This window comes from Muscardinus avellanarius, assembly GCF_963383645.1.
Source record: "Muscardinus avellanarius genome assembly, chromosome: 2".
Classification (NCBI taxonomy): domain Eukaryota; kingdom Metazoa; phylum Chordata; class Mammalia; order Rodentia; family Gliridae; genus Muscardinus; species Muscardinus avellanarius.
In genome coordinates, this window is record NC_137787.1 from 141,527,846 (window position 1) to 141,546,544 (window position 18,699).

At 42.4% G+C, this 18,699-nt stretch overlaps 1 protein-coding gene across 1 annotated transcript in view; it reads left to right on the forward strand.

Annotated features, from left to right (window-relative positions):
* Window positions 1–2,834: 2,834 nt before the first annotated feature.
* Window positions 2,835–18,699, forward strand: part of CAB39L (calcium binding protein 39 like) — a gene marked incomplete at its 3' end in the record, with an annotated part of 86,800 nt that continues 70,935 nt past the window's right edge. Inside the window, exons 1-2 of the mRNA XM_080689090.1 lie at window positions 2,835–2,961; window positions 5,635–5,799. Coding sequence (XP_080545216.1) covers window positions 2,851–2,961; window positions 5,635–5,799 — 276 coding nt within the window. The 5' untranslated portion in view covers window positions 2,835–2,850. The remainder of the gene's footprint in view (window positions 2,962–5,634; window positions 5,800–18,699) is intronic.

Sequence of the window (18,699 nt, forward strand, 5' to 3'; positions counted from 1 at the left end):
CTACTGAGCTACACACCCGCCCTATTTTATTAAATTTTAAAACAGGGTCTTGCTGTTTCCATGCACTGACCTTGAACCTGGGATCCACCTGTCTCGGCCTCCCAAGTACTGGGTTTATAGTGCGGCACCATGCCTGGTGCTTGGTTCTTCTTTGTGTCTAGGAGGCATTCATCTGGTGCCAGTCTCTTGGACTAACATGGCATCTTCTGTTCCTACGGCCTGCTTTGCTGAAATATAATGTATAACTTCTTTTTTTTTTTAAGATTTAAAGAAGTTTATTAGAAAGATAGAAATACAGAAAATAGAAATACAGCCCCATGCCAAGATGGCATGAGGGGATGACTCGAATGAGTACACCAAAGGGCTTACACGTGGACCAGACTTTTTATATCCATGACCTCCATCTTGTTTGCGTGGCTCTGACGTAGTGAACGTCCCTGTAAGGTACCTCCCCTAGCAAGGTGTGGTGAGGTGTCTCCTTTCATGAAGGGCAAGGTCAAACCCTGCCCCATCCCCCCTAGCTCATCATGTAGATCTGTCTTTAGAAAGAGGAAGCCCTAGCTCTCCTCTATTGATTTGTTAAGTACTTTGAGCTAGGTTGATTTACACTGGAATAGCTGCCTGTTGTTAGGCCGAAACCAAGTCCTTTCTTTATCCATATCTGCCTCCATTTTGACACAACTATTTTGAAATATACCAATTTTTAAAAAATATATTAATAATCAGAGCTTTCCCAAATCTTCCTAGGTCATTCCCCATACTGGCACATTCCCCCCTCTGTCTAGTAACTCCCTGACATCTGTCAGGCCAAAGGTAGGTACAGAAAATACAGTTTGACATAATTTTACAAACATTTAACATGAGCTAAGTTTCCATTATTATAATATACATACATGTACCCCTAGCAAAGGAATTAGGGCGACGACTCATCGAGCTGCTTCGAAGCTGAACAGGGGCTACGTAAGGGGGCCCCGGCTTAGGGTACATATGTATGTAATTGGCATGGGGAGGTCAGATGGGTCCATGTCGTCTGTGTCTATGACGAGTCAAAGGCCTCGGTAGATGTCTGCCAGGTTCTGACTGTTAGAAAGCTTTATCCCTGTGGGGGCCACGTGTCTTCGTCCCCTAGCGCATATTGCGGCCATACTTGGGTGCAAAAAAATATGAGAGCTTCCTTCTTTAGCATCTTAGGGTCACACTTCTCCCAATTTTGGAGGACACATGCGAGTTGAGATCCAGATCCCACCTTGGAGTGCTGGGAACCCATCTTCAAGATGCAGTGGCTTTAGAACCACCGTCGGCTGGAGTCACCTGCAGCTGTAGATAGCCCCGCGTGGGCGCCAAATATGTTGCAGGGGATAGGTTGGGGGGGGGTGGAATGTGCGTGTTGTGTGTGTGGAAAAGTAATCCCCCCCCCCCTATCACACAGACAGACAAACAGAAAAACCGTGGATTCTTGTCCTAAGCTAAGAATAAGTATTCATCGCTTGGACAGCTGCTGAAGATTTAAAGAAGTTTATTAGAAAGATAGAAATACAGAAAATAGAAATACAGCCCCATGCCAAGATGGCATGAGGGGATGACTCGAATGAGTACACCCAATGTATAACTTCTTAAAACTGAGATATGCTTTATGAGAAAACTATTGCCACGATTTTATTCCCAGCCTTCTGTCCCCAGCCCTTTTTTCTCCAGCCAGGATGGATGCCTGGAGTTAAAGTTTTGGAGTAGACATGAATTAGCGATGACTAACCTATAGCTAACAGGTCTATCTAATTTCAAAATATGATGCTCTTAAGAACCCCTTTCTTTCAGGGAAAATGGCACCCAGACAGGAGCGTTGACTTCTGACTCCTCCTGCCCACCCATCGAGATGGGATGGGAACGGAGGTATCTTGCATTTGTGTAGCAGGTGGTTTTGAGCACCAGTTCCTTCATTTCCTGTTTTGTTTGTCTGTTTTCAGTGCAGGGGATTGAACCCATGGCTTTGAGCATGCTAGGCAAGTGCCACTGAACTACAGCCTTAGCCATCGTTTAGTTGGTCTTCTTGTTGTGTGTGTATTACTGGGAATTGAACCCAGGGCCAGTCTGTCTCCAAACTGCACCTTTAGCCCTTTACATTTCTTACTTTGCTTATTTATTGGTATTGTAATGGAACCCAAGATCATTTTACCTCCAAGCTATACTTCCAGCCCTATTTTATTCTTTTTCTTTTGAAACAGGGTCTCACTAAGTCATTGAAGGCCTCACTAAGTTGCTGTGGTTGGCCTTGAACCTGCGATCCTCTTGTCTCAGCCTCCCAAGTACTAGGATTATAGGAGTGTGCCACCATGCCTGGCTTATTCCTTGTATTCCTCTTGCAGGAAAAATTTTACACTTTAGGGTGTGTGTGTGTGTGTGTGTGTATGTGTGTTGGGGGGCTAATAGGGATTGAACCAAGGGCCTTGCACATTCTAGGAAAGCATTCTACCACGGAGCTGCATCCGCTTCTAAAATATGTAATCAATACATTTATAAAATGAAAACCCTAGGGTTTATAGTATTTTTCTGTCTCAGTATGTGATGTAGTCTTAAATCCTATAAGGAATGGGAAAGTGTCTTAATTCTAATGTTCTTTATAAAATTGAGCCAAAGTATATTCATTCGTTAAGATATTTTTTATGCATTTAAATGTCATAAAAGTTGAAACTCATTTTACTTTGATCACTTTTAATGCTTCACATTATCAAATTGACGTTATCCAAAACTTATAAGACAGTTTGGTATAATAACTTAAGCACATTAAGATTAAATTTATGATTTTGTTGACTTGTTTTTAGCATTCCATATTGGAAGAAGAGATTTTTATACATGAAAAAAATGCCTTTGTTTAGTAAATCACACAAAAATCCAGCAGAAATCGTGAAAATTCTCAAAGACAACCTGGCCATTTTGGAAAAGCAAGACAAAAAGACAGACAAGGTATGAACTAAAACAATAGTGTTATTGCTAAAACATGTGTACTCCAAGGCCAAAATCCAATGTAAAAACTTAAGGAAGAAACCCAAAGTCTGTGGTGTGAAGACAGGGCCCCTATGGATACATTAAATTGATTCTAGGATTTTTGTTTTGTTTTTGTGGTACTGGGGATTGAACCCAGAGTCATTCTACCTCTGAACTGCATCCTCATTTTATTTTACTAGAAACAGGGTCTTCTGCCGGGCGTGGTGGCGCACGCTTGTAATCCCTGTGCTTGGGAGGCGGAGACAGGAGGATCGCACAGGTTCGAAGCCAGCCACGCTGGCTTAAGAGACCCTGTTTCCAAATAAAAATATAAAAATTAGGTGTCTGGGAGTGTAACCAGGAGGTAGAAGGGTTACCAGGAACCCCAGTACCACCAAAAAAGAAAAAAAAGAAACAGGGTCTTCTTAGGTTACTGAAAGTCTCTCAGTATTGCTGAGGCTGCCCTGTCTCAGCCTCCCAAGTACAAGGATTATAGGTGCGCGTCCCCACACCCAGCTGATTTCGGGTTTTATGCGGCTGGTCAGGTGTGAACTTTTGGTTCACTGCGGGGAGCCTCTGACCAACTCCGGATCCCCATGCTCTGCAGAGCTTAGTGTCAGGGGTTATACTGGTGTGTCATGTTATGGTGGCACAAAGGGAAAGGGTTTTACCTGAAGACTGATGAATAGTTACTACTGCAGCTCAACCTCGTTTAGCAGTTGTCTTAAAGTCTTAGAAAGCACGGTATCCTTATAGGTAGGGCTTTGAGTATTTCATTTATTCCTTTGGAGGGATATTGAATCCTACAAGTTTGATTTTTCCCCAAGGTGACTGAATTATGGCAAGATTCAATATATTTATAAAATGAAAACCCTATGGCTCATAGTATTTTTCTTAGTATAGTCTTAAATCCTATAAGGTATGAAAACATTTCTTAATTCTAGTGTTCTTTGCAATATTGAGCCAAAGAGGGGGAAAAAAGACCTTCTAAAAAGGGTATGCATCTCAGTGTGGTGGCTCGCGCTTGTAATCCCAGTACTTGAGAAGATGAAACAAACCTGCGATCCTCCTCTCAGCTTCTCAATACTGGGATTATGGGCATGCACCACCACACCCAGTTTACAACATTTTCATCACCTCCAAAAGAAAACCTGTAGACTCATTAGCAGTCATTCCTCATTTCCCTCTTCCCCAGACCCCAGCACCCTCCAGTCTACTTTATTCCTCTATGGATTTGCCTAATATTCTTTCAATTAAATGAATTTTATTTTTAAGTTTCCCAGCTGGGTATGGTGGCACAGTCTTGTAATCCCAGTACTTGGGAGGCTGAGACAGGAGAATCACAGGTTCAAAGCCAGCCTCAGCTATTTAGTGAGGCTCTCAGCAACTTAGTTGGACCCTGTTTCAAAGTAAGGAAAAAAAAAATAGAGCTGAGAATATAACTCAGAGGCAGATGCCCCTGGGTTTAATCCCTAGTAATACACACACACACACACACACACACACACACACACACCACAAAAATTCCCAAATACAAAAACATTGATTATGTGTGAGGGAAAAATTTATTGATAAAGGAGATTTTGACAATTATGGTTTTATATCTGGTCCATTGAAAGAACAGGAGAAGCTGGGCATGGTGGTACACACCTGTAATCCCAATACTTGGGAGGCTGAGACAGGAGGATTTCAAGTTAAAGCTAGCCTCAGCAAATTAGTGAGACTCTCAGCAATTTAGGGAGATTCTGTTCCCAAATTTAAATGAATAAATAAATAAATAGGAGTATAGTTTAGAGATAGAATGCTCCAACATACAACCCCAGTACCACACAAAAAAGTAGGGATTTGTTGGGGAAAAAAATAACCTTAACATGATGCTTTAGGGACTAGTAACTGCTGATAAGTCTTCAAAATGTACTCAATTTAATTTTCAAGAGTAAAATGTCTGTTTTATTTCTATAACTTTAGACTATATAGTTTAAAGGAAAATTACTTCAATTATGTTCACTAAGGAGAAATATTTGAGATCTTTTAATATAAAGTTTAGTAACATTTCCAAAATTTAAAAAAGTAGTGCCTATTAATAGTCTTTGTTTATTTTTAACCATATAATGGTACTTAATTATAAAGAAAGAGGGTCCAAGAAATGATTTTCTTTCTGTTTATGGCCTAGAAGATTGCCGCCTTCTTCCTCTCCTCCTCCTCCTCCTCCTCCTCCTCCTTCCTCCTTCCCCTCCTCCTCCCCTCCTCCTCCTCCCCTCCTTTCCTCCTCCTCCTCCTCCTCCTCCTCCTCCTCCTCCTCCTCCTCCTCCTCCTCCTCCTCCTCCTCTTCTTCTTCTTCTTCTTCTTCTTCTTCTTCTTCTTCTTCTTCTTCTTCTTTTTCTTCTTCTTCCTCTTTCTCTTCCTCCTCCTCCTTCTTCTTTTTCTTCCTCCTTCCTCCCTCCTCCTCCTCCTTTCTTCCTCTTCCTCCTCTTCCTCCCTCCTCCCTCTTCTTCCTCCTCCTCTTCTTCCTCCTCCTCCTCCCCCCAGGGGCTTTCTATCTCTGTCTGAGCTATGCTCCCCCCAGCCCTATTTTATCCTTTATTTTGAAAAACTAAGTTGCTGTGTCTGGTTTTGTTCTTTTAAATTCTTTGCATACTTTTTGGTCACTAGGCTTCAGAGGAAGTGTCAAAATCCCTGCAAGCGATGAAAGAGATTCTGTGTGGCACAAATGACAAGGAGCCCCCCACGGAGGCCGTGGCGCAGCTGGCCCAGGAGCTCTACAACAGCGGGCTGCTCGTGACGCTCATAGCGGACCTGCAGCTGATAGACTTCGAGGTGAGCAATCTGGGAAAGGGTGACTGTTCTGCTTCTTCAGTTTTAATATCTGTGAATATTAGCATTTGACTTTTAAGAATTATTGCTGTTTATATTTTGTATTAAAAACAGTTCTTTTAGCTTGTGAGGCCAAGACAAGAGGATTGAGGCCAGCTTCCGTACTTTAGTGAGATCCTCGGCAACTTAGCTTATTTTCAAACCTTGTTTCAAAATAAAAAGAGCTGGGGGTGTAGCTCAGAGATAGAATGCCCCTGAATTCCATCCCCATAGCCACAAAAATAAATAAATAAATAAGTAAATAAGTAAATAAATAAAAGCATTATATTAATGGTTTAGGAAATTTGTTAAATGCTAGTAACATAGGGTATTCATCTCATCTTGAAAACAACTTTACCTAATTTAATAATTTTTTTTTTTTTTTTTTTTTTTGGTGGTACTGGGTGGAACCCAGAGGCTTTCTACCTCCAGGCTATACTCCCAGACCTATTGTATATTTTATTTGGAAACAGGGTCTCACTAAGTTGCTGAGAACCTCACTAAGTAGCTGAGGCTGGCTTCAAACCTACGTGATCCTCCTGTCTCAGCCTCCCAAGCACGGGGATTACAAGCATGTACCACCACGCCCGGCTAATTTAATAAATTAAGTAAAATAAGAATGTCAAAATATAAGGAGTGAAAGCATTTTATTATAAGTATAAACATTTTATTTTATTATACCTATAAGCATTGTAAGTATAAATATTTATTATACATATAAGCATCTTATTATCTATTGTATATCCAACTAAGAATAGTAATTTTTTGGCCAAGCCTGGTGGCGCATGCTTGTAATCTCAACATTTGGGAGGCAGAGACCAGAGGATCCTGGTTCATGGACAGCCTCAGCTGCTTAATGAGGCCCTTTGCAACTCAGTGAGACACTGTTTCAAAACTAAAAAGACTAGCCGGGTGTGATGGCAAACGCTTGTAATCCCAGCGCTTGGGAGGCTGAGACAGGTGGACTGCATAGGTTCGAAAACAGCCTCAGCTACTGAGTGAGGCTCTCAGCAACTTAGTGAGACCCTGTTTCCAAATATAAAATAAGTCTAGGAGTGCAGCCCGGGAGTAGAAAGCCCCTGGTTTCCACCCCCAGCACCAAAAAAAAAAAAAAAACCTAAAATGACTAAAAAATAGGGATGGGGGGCTGTAGCTCGGAGGTACAATGCCCCTGAGTTCCATCCCCAGTACCACAGAAGAAGAAGGAGGAGGAGGAGGAGGAGGAGGAGGAGGAGGAGGAGGAGGAGGAGGAGGAGGAAGAGGAGGAGGAGGAGGAAGAGGAGGAGGAAGAGGAGGAAGAGGAGGAGGAAGAGGAGGAGGAGGAAGAGGAGGAGGAGGAAGAGGAGGAGGAGGAAGAGGAGGAGGAGGAGGAGGAGAAGGAGGAGGAGGAGGAGAAGGAGGAGGAGAAAGAGGAGGAGGAGGAAGAGGAGGAGGAGGAGGAGGAAATTTTCAGTGAAAAAATACATACATAGGCGAGTTTGGGCATTGACTGTTTGGAAGTCCCGTTTTGCCTGTTCCTTGTTTTGTCAGTATGTTAGTGTTTGACTCTGTCCTGTCAGGTCTCCATTGATTGTTGAAAATGGAGGTGATGTATGGATTTCTCAAGTGAATTGCTTTAACTTTCATTCACTGAGCAAGAGGAAGGATAACTAATTACAGTGATGATAGAGAGTAGGTGGAGATAAGGCCTGGCTCAGGGGAATCTGTGGAAATACTAGTCCGTAGGCTCTGGGCAAATTAGAATGGGAAGAGCTTTGGCTAACTGATGGATAGGAGGGGGAATGGAGTGTAAGACTGTTCAGGAAAGCCTGGCGTAGTGGTGCATTCCAGTACAAGGGAAGCTGCAACAAGAAGATCAAAGGTTCAAGGCCAGCCTCAGCAACTTAGTGAGACCCTGTTTAAAAAAAAAATCAAATAGGTCTGGGGGTGTAGCTCGGAAGTGGAAGGCCTTTGAGTTTACCCTTCAGTGTAAAAAAAAAAAAAAGAAAGAAAGAAAGAAAGCCAGTGTGGTGGCCCACACTTGTAATCCCAGTACTTGGGAGGCTGAAACAGGAAGATCACAGATTGAAGGACAGCCTCAGCAAGTAGTAAGATTCCTATCAACCTGGTGAGACCATGTTTCAAAATAAATATAAAATAGGGCTGAGAGTATAGCTCAGAAATAGAATGTCCCTGGGTTAAATCCACATACCACAAAAAAAAAAAAAAAGAGGAAAAAGAACGACAAAAGGTAAAAGGGGAGCCCTTTTGTTTTCTTTTGAAAAAGGGTATCTCTAGGAGGCTGAGATTCATGACTGGCTGGGGCTGTCCAGAACCTGTGATCCTCCTGTCTCAGCCTCCCAAATCCTGAGATTACAGGTGTGTGTCACCATGCCTGGCTTCAATCTGTCCTTCCTCTCAGGCACACCCATATTCTTTCCTTCCCTTATTCTGTTTCAAAATAAAGAATTAAAAAAAAATAGCTGGGCGTGGTGGTGCACACTTGTGATCCCTGCATTCGGTAGGCTGAGACAGGAGGATCGTGGTTCACGGACAGCCTCAGCTACTTAGTAAGGCTCTTTGCAACTCAGTGAGACCCTTTTTCAAAATAAAGAATAAAAAATAAGGCTGGGTGGTGTAGCTCGGAGGTAGAATGTGCCTGGGTTCCATTCCCAGTACCACAAAAAAAAATAAATAAATAAAAATAAATTTATTTTAAAATAGGGCTGGGCTGTAGCTCAGAGGTAGAATGCCCCTGGGTTCAATCCCCAGTACTGAAATAAATAAATAAATAAATAAATAAATAAATAAGGCTTGGGGTGTAGTTCAGAGGAAAAATGCTTCTGGATTCCTTCCCTAGTACTGCAAAAAAAAAGAAAAAAAGAAAAAAAAAGAAAAGAAAGAAAGAAAGAATTCAGAGGAAAGTGGCCCCCTGTGTTGTTAACAATGCTAGAGGATCCTGCTTTCAGTGAACAATAGCTAGTTAGAAGACAGATATTTGAGTTTAAAAAAATCATTAATTAGCCATAAGTTTTTATCTGATCCTTTAAGCCTTAAAACTGCTAACGGAAAAGAACCATCTCAGCATATTATGAAGTTGAAAAAAGAGAGCAGGCCTGTGGCTGAGCCTGAAAGGCTTCTGATTTTGTGGCTCAGGATCAAACTCAGAGCTGTGTCTTTTGAGGTTTGGCCAGTACTCAGGACACAGCTTGAGAGTCCTTGATGTTTAAACACAAATTGATAAGAGAACAAGGGATAAAGTAAGCACTGCGTGAGAAGTGGTGTGTTCACTGTAAAGGCAGGTGTGCCTTGCAAAACTAGGGTGCATGCAAAATCAACTGTTGGAGCTCATCAGGAAGAAGCAGAAAACTTTCTACCAGGATAACTTAATCTCTAGTGATTGTTTCTTGCTACGGTGAACCTCTAACTGAAAATCTCAATGTAAGCAAAGAAATGTATTCTCACCAAGAGTAAGGATGACCACCTGGAAAACAGCTATTCTCGTTGCTCTGAATAAGTGATCCAAAGTGACAGCAGAGGTGCGGGCTTTGTAGACAAAGAGCACCAAAAGGCACAGGGCACACTGCTCACGACAGCTGCACTGGTTGACGAGAGTAGCTCATGTCTTCGGCTGGTCATTTCTTAGGTATGATATACATCTCAGGAAAGATGTCGTGACAAGCAGAAACAACCATCCTCAGAGTTATGTATTGCTTGGTGCCAGCACTTCTACAAGGAACTAAGTTCAGACAGTTAAAGATTAAAAATTAACTAGATCATAAAATTTCAGAATCTAAGAGGACATGAATTGCTATCCCACAATTTATGTCTTTATGTCTTCTCTAAATAAGGAAAAAATCAGCAAAACAGACACTACCAAATCAACTGCTCACTAAACCATATTATAGACTTGACTTTTGTTTTGTTTTGTTTGTGGGGCTGGTGATTGAACCCAGGGCCTCAGTCATTTGTAGGCTCAAACCCTCTACCACCGAGCTCCATTCCCAGCCCTTTTTGTTTTTATTTTGGAACAAGGCACCCCTAGGTTGATTGGGCTGATCTCGAACTTGTGGTCATCTGGCCTCAGCTCCCCAAGTAACTGGGATTATAGGAATGCGCCAGTGCACCCAGCACTAGACCTATGTGTTTGAAACTATTTGCCCCATCAAAACTTATCCTGTTTTCTGGCCCTGATTTAAGTGGTCCTTTATGCTGGTTTTTTTTTTTGGTGTGTGTGTGTGTGTGTGTGTGTGTGTGTGTGTGTGTGTGTGTGTGGTACTGGGGTTCCTGGAAGCCCTTCTACCTCCGGGCTACACTCCCAAACCTATTTTATATTTTTGAAACAGGGTCTCTTACGCCAGCACAGCTGGCTTCGAACCTGCGCGATCCTCCTGTCTCCGCCTCCCAAGCATGGGGATTATAAGCGTGCGCCACCACGCCCGGCGTTATGCTGGTTTTATTATTGTGGAAATGAGATGAAAACCATTCAGATATAGGCTTTGACTGTACTTTATGTGTTGAAATGCTGTGTGTATACAGATTATTTTATTTTATTATTTATTTTGCCAGTCAATACAAACTAAAGAATTTATAATATTGGGGGGGGAATACTGCATAATACTAAATGGAATTTTATGTTATTGCTACACTGTTTTCCTCTTAAAATCAATGATTTCAAGCATTAGAAGCCTTTGTTTTTTTGTTTTATGTGGTACTAGGGATTGAACCCAAGGGCAGTCTACCTCTTAGCTCCACCCATAGCTCTGGTTTTTTTTTTTTTTTTTTTTTTTTTTTTAAACAGGGTCTCACTAAGTTGCTGAAGGCCTCACCAAGTTGCTAAGGCTGCCCTTGAGCCTGCAAGCCTCCCAAGTACTATTCATGCCACATCGAATGTACAAAATATTTGTAGATTACCCTTTCCCATCCACATGGTTATAATGGGATCAGACAGCTGGGCCACATAACACTCTGTCCAATACACAACTGACTAGCCTACCATTAGACATCTGACTAAAGCAGGGCCAGAGTCTGTAAGAGTTCTGGAACTAGAACTGAGATAGAACTCCAGCATCTAACTAGGAGCTAAAGATATTGGATGCCATTTTTCCATCACTGGCCATGTTTTTCCATCAGAACAAAAAACCAGCCCTCAGAAAAGGAAGAATAAAAGAAGCCAGGTGTTGAGGCACACCTGTAATTATAGTATTGAAAGGCTGAGACAGCAGGATCATAAATTCAAGGCCAGCCTCAGCAATGTAGTGAGCCCTTTAGTAACTTAGTGAAAAAATAAAAAGGGATAAAAGTGTATATTAGAAGTAGGATGCCCCTGGGTTTAGTCCCCACCAAGAAAGGATGGATGGATGGATGGTTGTAGTGCATGTATCAGTACTGGGGAATGGCTTCAAAGTTGAAAATAGCTCTGGTAATAGACAGCCAAAGCTAGAGTGCGGCCAGGCAGACAGGAAAGGGACCCTGCAGAGTTCTCTCTCAGTTCTAGTTCCAGAACTCTTACAGAAAGACTCTGGCCCTGCTTTAGTCAGTGTCTAATGGTAGGCTAGTCGGTTGTGTATTGGACAGAGTGTTATGTGGCCCAGCTGTCTGATCCCATTATAACCATGTGGATGGGGGAAGGGTGATCTATAAACATTTTGCACATTGGATGTGGCATGAATAGCACTTGGGAGTCCTAGAGAGGAGGATTGCAGGCTCAAGGACCTGACACCAAGTAGAACAACAGAGATAGCCCCAGGGTCTTTTACATTTTAAAGACAAGCAAAATTTCCCAAGGATATGGAAGGATGCAATAAGTCTTCAAAAGATCCCAGACTCAGCCGGGCATGGTGGTGCACACTTGTAATCCCTGCGCTTGGGAGGCTGAGACAGGAGGATCACACAGGTTCGAAGCCAGCCTCAGCTACTTAGTGAGGCTCTCAGCAACTTAGTGAGACCCTGTTTCCAAATAAAATATAAAATGGGTCTGGGAGTATAGCCCGGAAGTAGAAAGCCTCTGGGTTCTACCCCCAGTACAACCAAAGATAAATAAATAAATAAATAATAAATAAAGATCCCAGATTCTGATAATCAATTAACACATTTTGGGGTGGAGCAAAAGGCTTGGGGTCTATACCAGAGACAGGGCAGGCCTACAAGAAGGAATCCCCACATCCAGAGACCTGCCCTGGAGAAGGGGCGGATCTAGTCAGGTCAGAAGATTAATTGGTAGAGCAAGATGAAGGACCATGTATCTATTAAAAAAACTGTTCGGTATCCAAAAAACTTTGGTGAGTTCTTTTCAAGTCACCCCACTATGTCACCGTCTATGGCATAGTGCTTTAATCTAAGTTATGTCCTATCTTTCCATCTTTGTAATAAAATTGCTTAAGCTTACAGCAAACAGAGAGTTTGGGCTATTCTTTTCTAAGATAGTTCAGAACAAGAACCCGCGGCTACATCTCTCACTGTTACAGTTTGGGAGCCCAACAAGGTCCCCATAACATTTCCCACCGTAACAGTACACACCTGTAATTCTAGTGCTTGGCAGGCTGAGACAGGAGGATCTCAGGTTCGAGGACAGCCTCAGAAATATAGCAGAGTCTCAGCAACCTAGTGAGAACGTGTTTCAAAAATAAAATAAATAAAAAGGGCTGGGAATATAGCTTGGAGGTAGAATGCCCCTGGGTTCAATTCCTAGTACCACTAAAAAGAAGGAAGAAAAGAGAAAGGAAGGAAGGAAGGAAGGATATGTGTATATATAGTGTATATATATGAATAAAAGTGACCCTCCCATAGCTGATAGAATTCAAATAATATGTAGATTTAATTATACTTAAGAATTGTTAGAGCAGCCAATTCTGAGCTAGCCTGTGCAAGGGTTCTCTAAATCTTTCCAATACCTATAAGTAAGTCTAATTTGAATTTTAGTCCTTGGCAAGACTCCTTGCAAATCCTTAGAGTAATTACCCCCCACACCCTTGCAGACCGCTCGGCCTATTCAGTAATGTTCCTGAAATGGGCACCAATGTTTGCCTGTACCCACCTTTAGCCCCCTCTGCGCGCACGCACGCACATACCCCAGCAAGCCTGGAGAAGTCCGGTACTTCAATGGCTACAGTTTTCTTTTCTTTCTTTCTTTTTCCTTTGTTTTCTTAAAGTATTGTTTTAGTCTGTTTTCTGTTGCTATAACAAAATACCTGAGATTGGGTAATATGTCAAGGAAAGTTTATTTGGCTTATGGTTCTAGAAGCTGGAAAGTCCAGGAACTATGATGCCAACGTTTGCTTAACTTCCAGTCAGGGCCTTGTCCTGCTTTAATTTGTGGCAGAAGGCAAAAGGGAAGTAGCTACATTTGGAATACTGAAAGGGAGACCAAACTCCTGAGCACTAAATTATTAAATCCAGCGCCGGAAGTGGTGGCACACGCTTGTAACCCCGCTTGGGAGGCAGAGACAGGAGGATCGCGGAAGTTTGAAGCCAGCCCCGCTGGCTTAAGAGACCCTGTTTCCAAAAATAAAAAAGTATAGAATAGGTCTGGGAGTGTAGCCCAGAGGTAGAAGGGCTTCTAGAAACACCAGTACCACCAAAATAAATTATTAAATCCATAAAGACTGTGATCCCAACATTTCCCAGTAAGCCCCACATCCCAACACTGCCAAGTTGGAGACTAAGCCTGAACATGAGTTTTGGTAGGAATAAACCATGAACCACAGCAGGTATAATTTACCAACAGTAACATTCACTTGTGTGTGTGTGTGTGTGTGTGTGTGTGTGTGTGTGTGTGTGTGTGTCTGTGTGTGTGTGTGTCTGTGTGTGTGTGTGTGTCTGTGTCTGTGTGTGTGGTACTAGGCATGGAACTCAAGGGCATTCTACCTCTGAGCTACAACCCAAGCCCTATTTTTATTCTTTTATTTTAATGCATAAATCTGTAATGTAGAACAGTTCCAATCCCCTACTTTCAAAAAAATTCTCCCATGTTCTCTGCCCTCTTCTTTGTTTTCTGTTTGTTTGTGTTTTTGTGTGTGTGTCTGTGAGTGTGCGTGTAGTCCTAGGGATTGAACCCAGGTGCATTCTCTCTCTGAACTATACCCCTAGTGCTTTTAGTTTTTGTATTTGAAACAGGTTCTAGCAAGTTGCTGAGGGCCTCACGAAGTTGTTGAAGTTGGCTGGCCTCAAACCTGCATTCCTCCTGTCTCTGCTCCCAAGTACTGGGATTATAAGCATGCACCACCACACCTGGCTCCAGGCCCTCTTCTAATCAGCATTTTTCCTGACCTCCCAGGCTCTAGCCACCAGTGGTCTGTTTTCTGCCCCTCTGTTTTTGCCTTTGCAAAAGGTCTTCTGCACAGAACCATATAACACGTAGCCTTTCTAGTCTGGCTTCTTCCATGGAGCCAGGGGTACCTGAGATGCATCAAGCTGTTGCCCTGCATTAGGAAAATGTTCCTTCTTGTGGAGTAGAGTCATTTCTAGGACATGGCACAGATCACTTATTAGCTCCCACCTGAGGGATACTTAGCATACTCTGGTTTTCATCATTTACCAGGAAACCCACTATTACCATTTTTGTGTGAAAATAGCTCTCCTTTCACTTGGACAGATTCCTAGGAGTAGGATTGTTGGGTAATGTCAGCTTTTTTTTTTTTTTTTTTTTTTTTGGTATTGAGGATACCCAGGGCATTCTACCTCTGAGCTACGCCCCCAGCCCTATACACCCCCAGCCCTATTTTCTATTCTTTATTTTTTAAAAGGCCTCACTGAGTTGCAAAGGGCCTCACTAAGTAGCTGAGGCTGTCCATGATCCATGAGCCTCCTGCCTCAGCCTCCCGGATGCTGGGATTACAAGTGTGCACCACCACGCCCGGCTTAATGTCAGCGTTTTGTTCTGTTTTTTAAATTTTTGGCTATTCTTTTTTTTTTTTTTTGTGGTACTGGGGTTCATGAAAATCCTTCTACCTCTGGGCTACACTCCCAGACCTATTTTATATTTTTATTTGGAAACAGGGATCGTGCAGATTCTCCTCTCTCAGCCTCCCAAGCCCGAGGATTGCAAACGTGCGCTACCATGATCGGCAACTTTTGGCTATTCTAATAAGTATGTGTGACCTTCTTGTTGTTTTAATTTACTTCTCCCTAATGACTAATGACATGGAACATCTTTCATGTACTTATTTACCATTAGCTCCTGTTAAGTGCCTATTCATGTCTTTTGTCCCTTCTTAATTTGATTGTTGAATTTTGAGAATTCTTTACATGTATTTTGTATACAAGCCAATGGCTGCAATTCTGAAGTGCGTGTTTTCTAATTTGCCCTTTTTTCTCTCTTTTGCTCTATTTTTTTTTTAATCATTGGGGGTTGCACATTACCTGTAGTTACTCCTGATTGCTTCTGTCCTTTATATTTGCTGGATTATATACCATTCTTATATACCATTTATTCAAAGGTGAGCTATTATGTCAGAGCTGACCTTTTTTTAAATTTGCAAAATAGAAAGTATTTATTCATTTTGAGGTCTGATTAGTTAAATTACGTGTCATCTTAGATTTTCTGGCTAATTTTAGACATTTTTGGTCCTTTCTTTTTTCTTTACTTTTTCTTTCTTTGTTTTTTTCTTGCAGTACTGGGGATTGAACACAGGAACATGCTACCTCCAAGCTACACCCCCAGCCCTATTTTATTATTTTTTTGTTTTTGAAATAGCATCTCACTAAGTTGCAGAGGCTAGTCTCAAACCTGCAATCCTCCCATCTCAGCCACCCAGATACTAGGATTAAAAGGGTGCATGACCTCATCTGGCATTTTATTTATTTATTTATTTATTTATTTATTTATTTATTTATACTGGAGATGGAACCCAGGAGTATTCTACCTCCAAGCATACCCCAGCTCTATTTTTATCTTTATTTTGAAGCAGGGTCTCACTGAGTTGCAAAGGGCCTCACTAAGTAGCTGAGTCTGTCCACGAACCCAGATCCTCCTGTCTCAGCCTCCCGAATGCGGGGATTACAGGTGTGCGCCACCACACGCTGCTTCACATCTGGCTTTTTTTTTTTTAATCATTTCAAGGGTTTGCTTTTTTTTTATAATCAAAGGCACTTTGAACGTTTCCTTTTTCTTTTTCTTTTTTTTTTTTTTTCTGGCCATTTCTGGGTCCAGAGTTGGATATCCAGCAAGCTGAAAGTTACAGGAGACTGGTTTTAAGACAGTTAATATTTCAGTCCAAGCTGGACACGATGGCACGTGCCTGTAACCCCCATACTTGGGGGACTGAGACAGGAGGGTCTCAGGTTTGTCGCCAGCCCTCAGCAACTTACATCCTGATTTAAAATAAAAAATAAAATAGGACTGGGGTTGTAGCTCCGAGGTAGAATGCGCCTGGTTCACACACACACACACACACACACACACACACACACACACACACACACACAGCTTTTTTTTTTTTTTTTTTTTTTTTTTGGTGGTACTGGGGTTCCTGGAAGCCCTTCTACCTCCGGGCTACACTCCCAGACCTATTTTATATTTCTGAAACAGGGTCTCTTACGCCAGTGTGGCTGGCTTTGAACCTGCGCGATCCTCCTGTCTCTGCCTCCCAAGCGCGGGGATTACAAGCGTGCGCCACCACGCCCGGCCTCACACACAGCTTTTAACCCCTTAGTTAGACTCATCCCAGCCTTCCTGTTTGGAGAAGCAGTTGCAGGTAGCAGGACTTGTTTTCGTTCTCCAGGGCAGGGTTCCTTTGCCTCTGTGTACCTTCCCTGACACTAGAAGGATGCTCCCCTCTGTGGGAAAGCTGGGCGGAGTTCTGTGGGGCTTCATTGTTGCTGTTCCTGGAATGCTGGATGGAAATGTCCTTGTGACATTTTACTGGGAGGGCTGAAAAACATGCTCTTCTGACATTTCACAGAGGGTTGGGATTCACTCTGCAGCACTCCACTGTAGAGTCTAGGAAGATTTGAACAAAATAGGCAATTTTGTTCATTTTAAAATTCATTTATATCAACAGCTATATCTTTTATACAACAAATAATAGTCTTTAACATCTATTTAAGTCAAATTCATGTCATTTGAACTTTTCAGGATCTTAAAATTATGAGAGTAACCAATTCTGAAGTATCTTTTCAAATTGAAAATTCATCTTCCAATGTTCTTTGATACCCCCAGCCATTTTTTTTTTTTTGTGGTACTGGGGTTCCTGGAAGCCCTTCTACCTCCAGGCTACACTCCCAGACCTATTTTATATTTTTGAAACAGGGTCTCTTACGCCAGCGCGGCTGGCTTCGAACCTGCGTGATCCTCCTGTCTCCGCCTCCCAAGCGCGGGGATGACAAGCGTGCGCCACCACGCCCGGCACCCCCAGCCATTTTTATGTTTTGTCTTGAGACAGGGTCTTTTTGGGTTGCTGAGAGTCTCACTAAGTTTCAGAGGATGGCCTCAAACCTGTGATCCTCCTGTCTCAGCCTCCCACGAGTACTGGCATGGGCCACCATGCATGGCAGAAAGATTTGATTTGCTTTCCCATTACCTGATCTGTCTCTACTCCCCATAATTCCTTAATTTTTATGATTTTCTCTCCTTCATTTCTTTTCCACTTTTCCTTCTCTTCTTCTCTTTCCCCCTTATTTCTATCTCTCTATTTCTCTCCACGAAGTGAATAAAATCAATAGAAAGACGTAGATATTTATTAATTAAATTACTAATGATTCTTTTGATGTTCCAGTTTATTATTTTCACCATTTAGATATACCATATGACTATCTCGGGCATATTAATCCCTCCTAACTCTTTCTTATCACAGCTGTGGGGATGAGTTAAGTATGATGGCTAAGAACCCAGACAGTAGGGCGTATTCATTCGAGTCGCCCCTCCATGCCAGTCTGGTATGGAGCTGTATTTCTATTTTCTGTATTTCTATCTTTCTAATAAACTTCTTTAAATCTTAAAAAAAAAAGAACCCAGACAGTGGGCCCCTTGAACCTAGATGTCCCTGGCTCTTCTACACCCAGCTAGATAAGGCAGCCTCATAAGTCAACTCTCAGCTTCCTTGTTTATATTATGTACATTTTAAAGTTGTTGTGAAGACTGGATAATACATGTAGCACTCTTAGCATATGTTTCTGGCACAGACTCAGAACTCAGTAAAGGTTTGCTGCTGTTCGTGGTGGGGAAGGACAAGTCCTGATCACAACAGGCAAAGGACAGGTAATGCAGGCAGGGTGCGTATCCCAGAGAGACCATCCTGAACCAAATCTTTTTTTTTTTTCTGCACTGGGGTAGAACCCAGGGCCGTTCTACCTCTGAGCTACACCCCCAGCCCTGTTTTTATTCTTTATTTTGAAACAGAGGCTCACTGAGTTGCAAAGGACCTCACTAAGTAGTAGCTGAGGTTGTCGTGAACCGTGATCCTCCTGTCTCAGCCTCCCAAATGCTGGGATTACAAGCGTGCGCCATCACACCTGGCTTCTGAACCAAGTCTTTCTTATTTATTTATTTGTTTATTTATTTATGTGGTACTGAGGGTGGAACCCAGGGTCTTTTCTACCTCCAGACTATACTACCAGACCTATTTTACACTTTATTTGGAAACAGGGTCTCACTAAGTTGCTGAGAGCCTCACTAAGTAGCTGAGGCTGGCTTCGAACCTGTGCGATCCTCCTGTCTCAGCCTCCCAAGCACTGGGATTACAAGCGTGCGCCACCACGCCCGGCTGAACCAAATCTTTTTGAGCATCATTTGCTAGGAAAAGGATTCAGGACAAACCTAAGAGCATGAACAGAGCGGTCCAGAAGCGTGAAGGGTTGTGTATGAGATTATACAGTGAAGCAATTGGGCATTCCTAGAATTGATGCGGGCTTGGAAGGCAGTGGGCAGCTGATGAGGCTGGAGGGGTA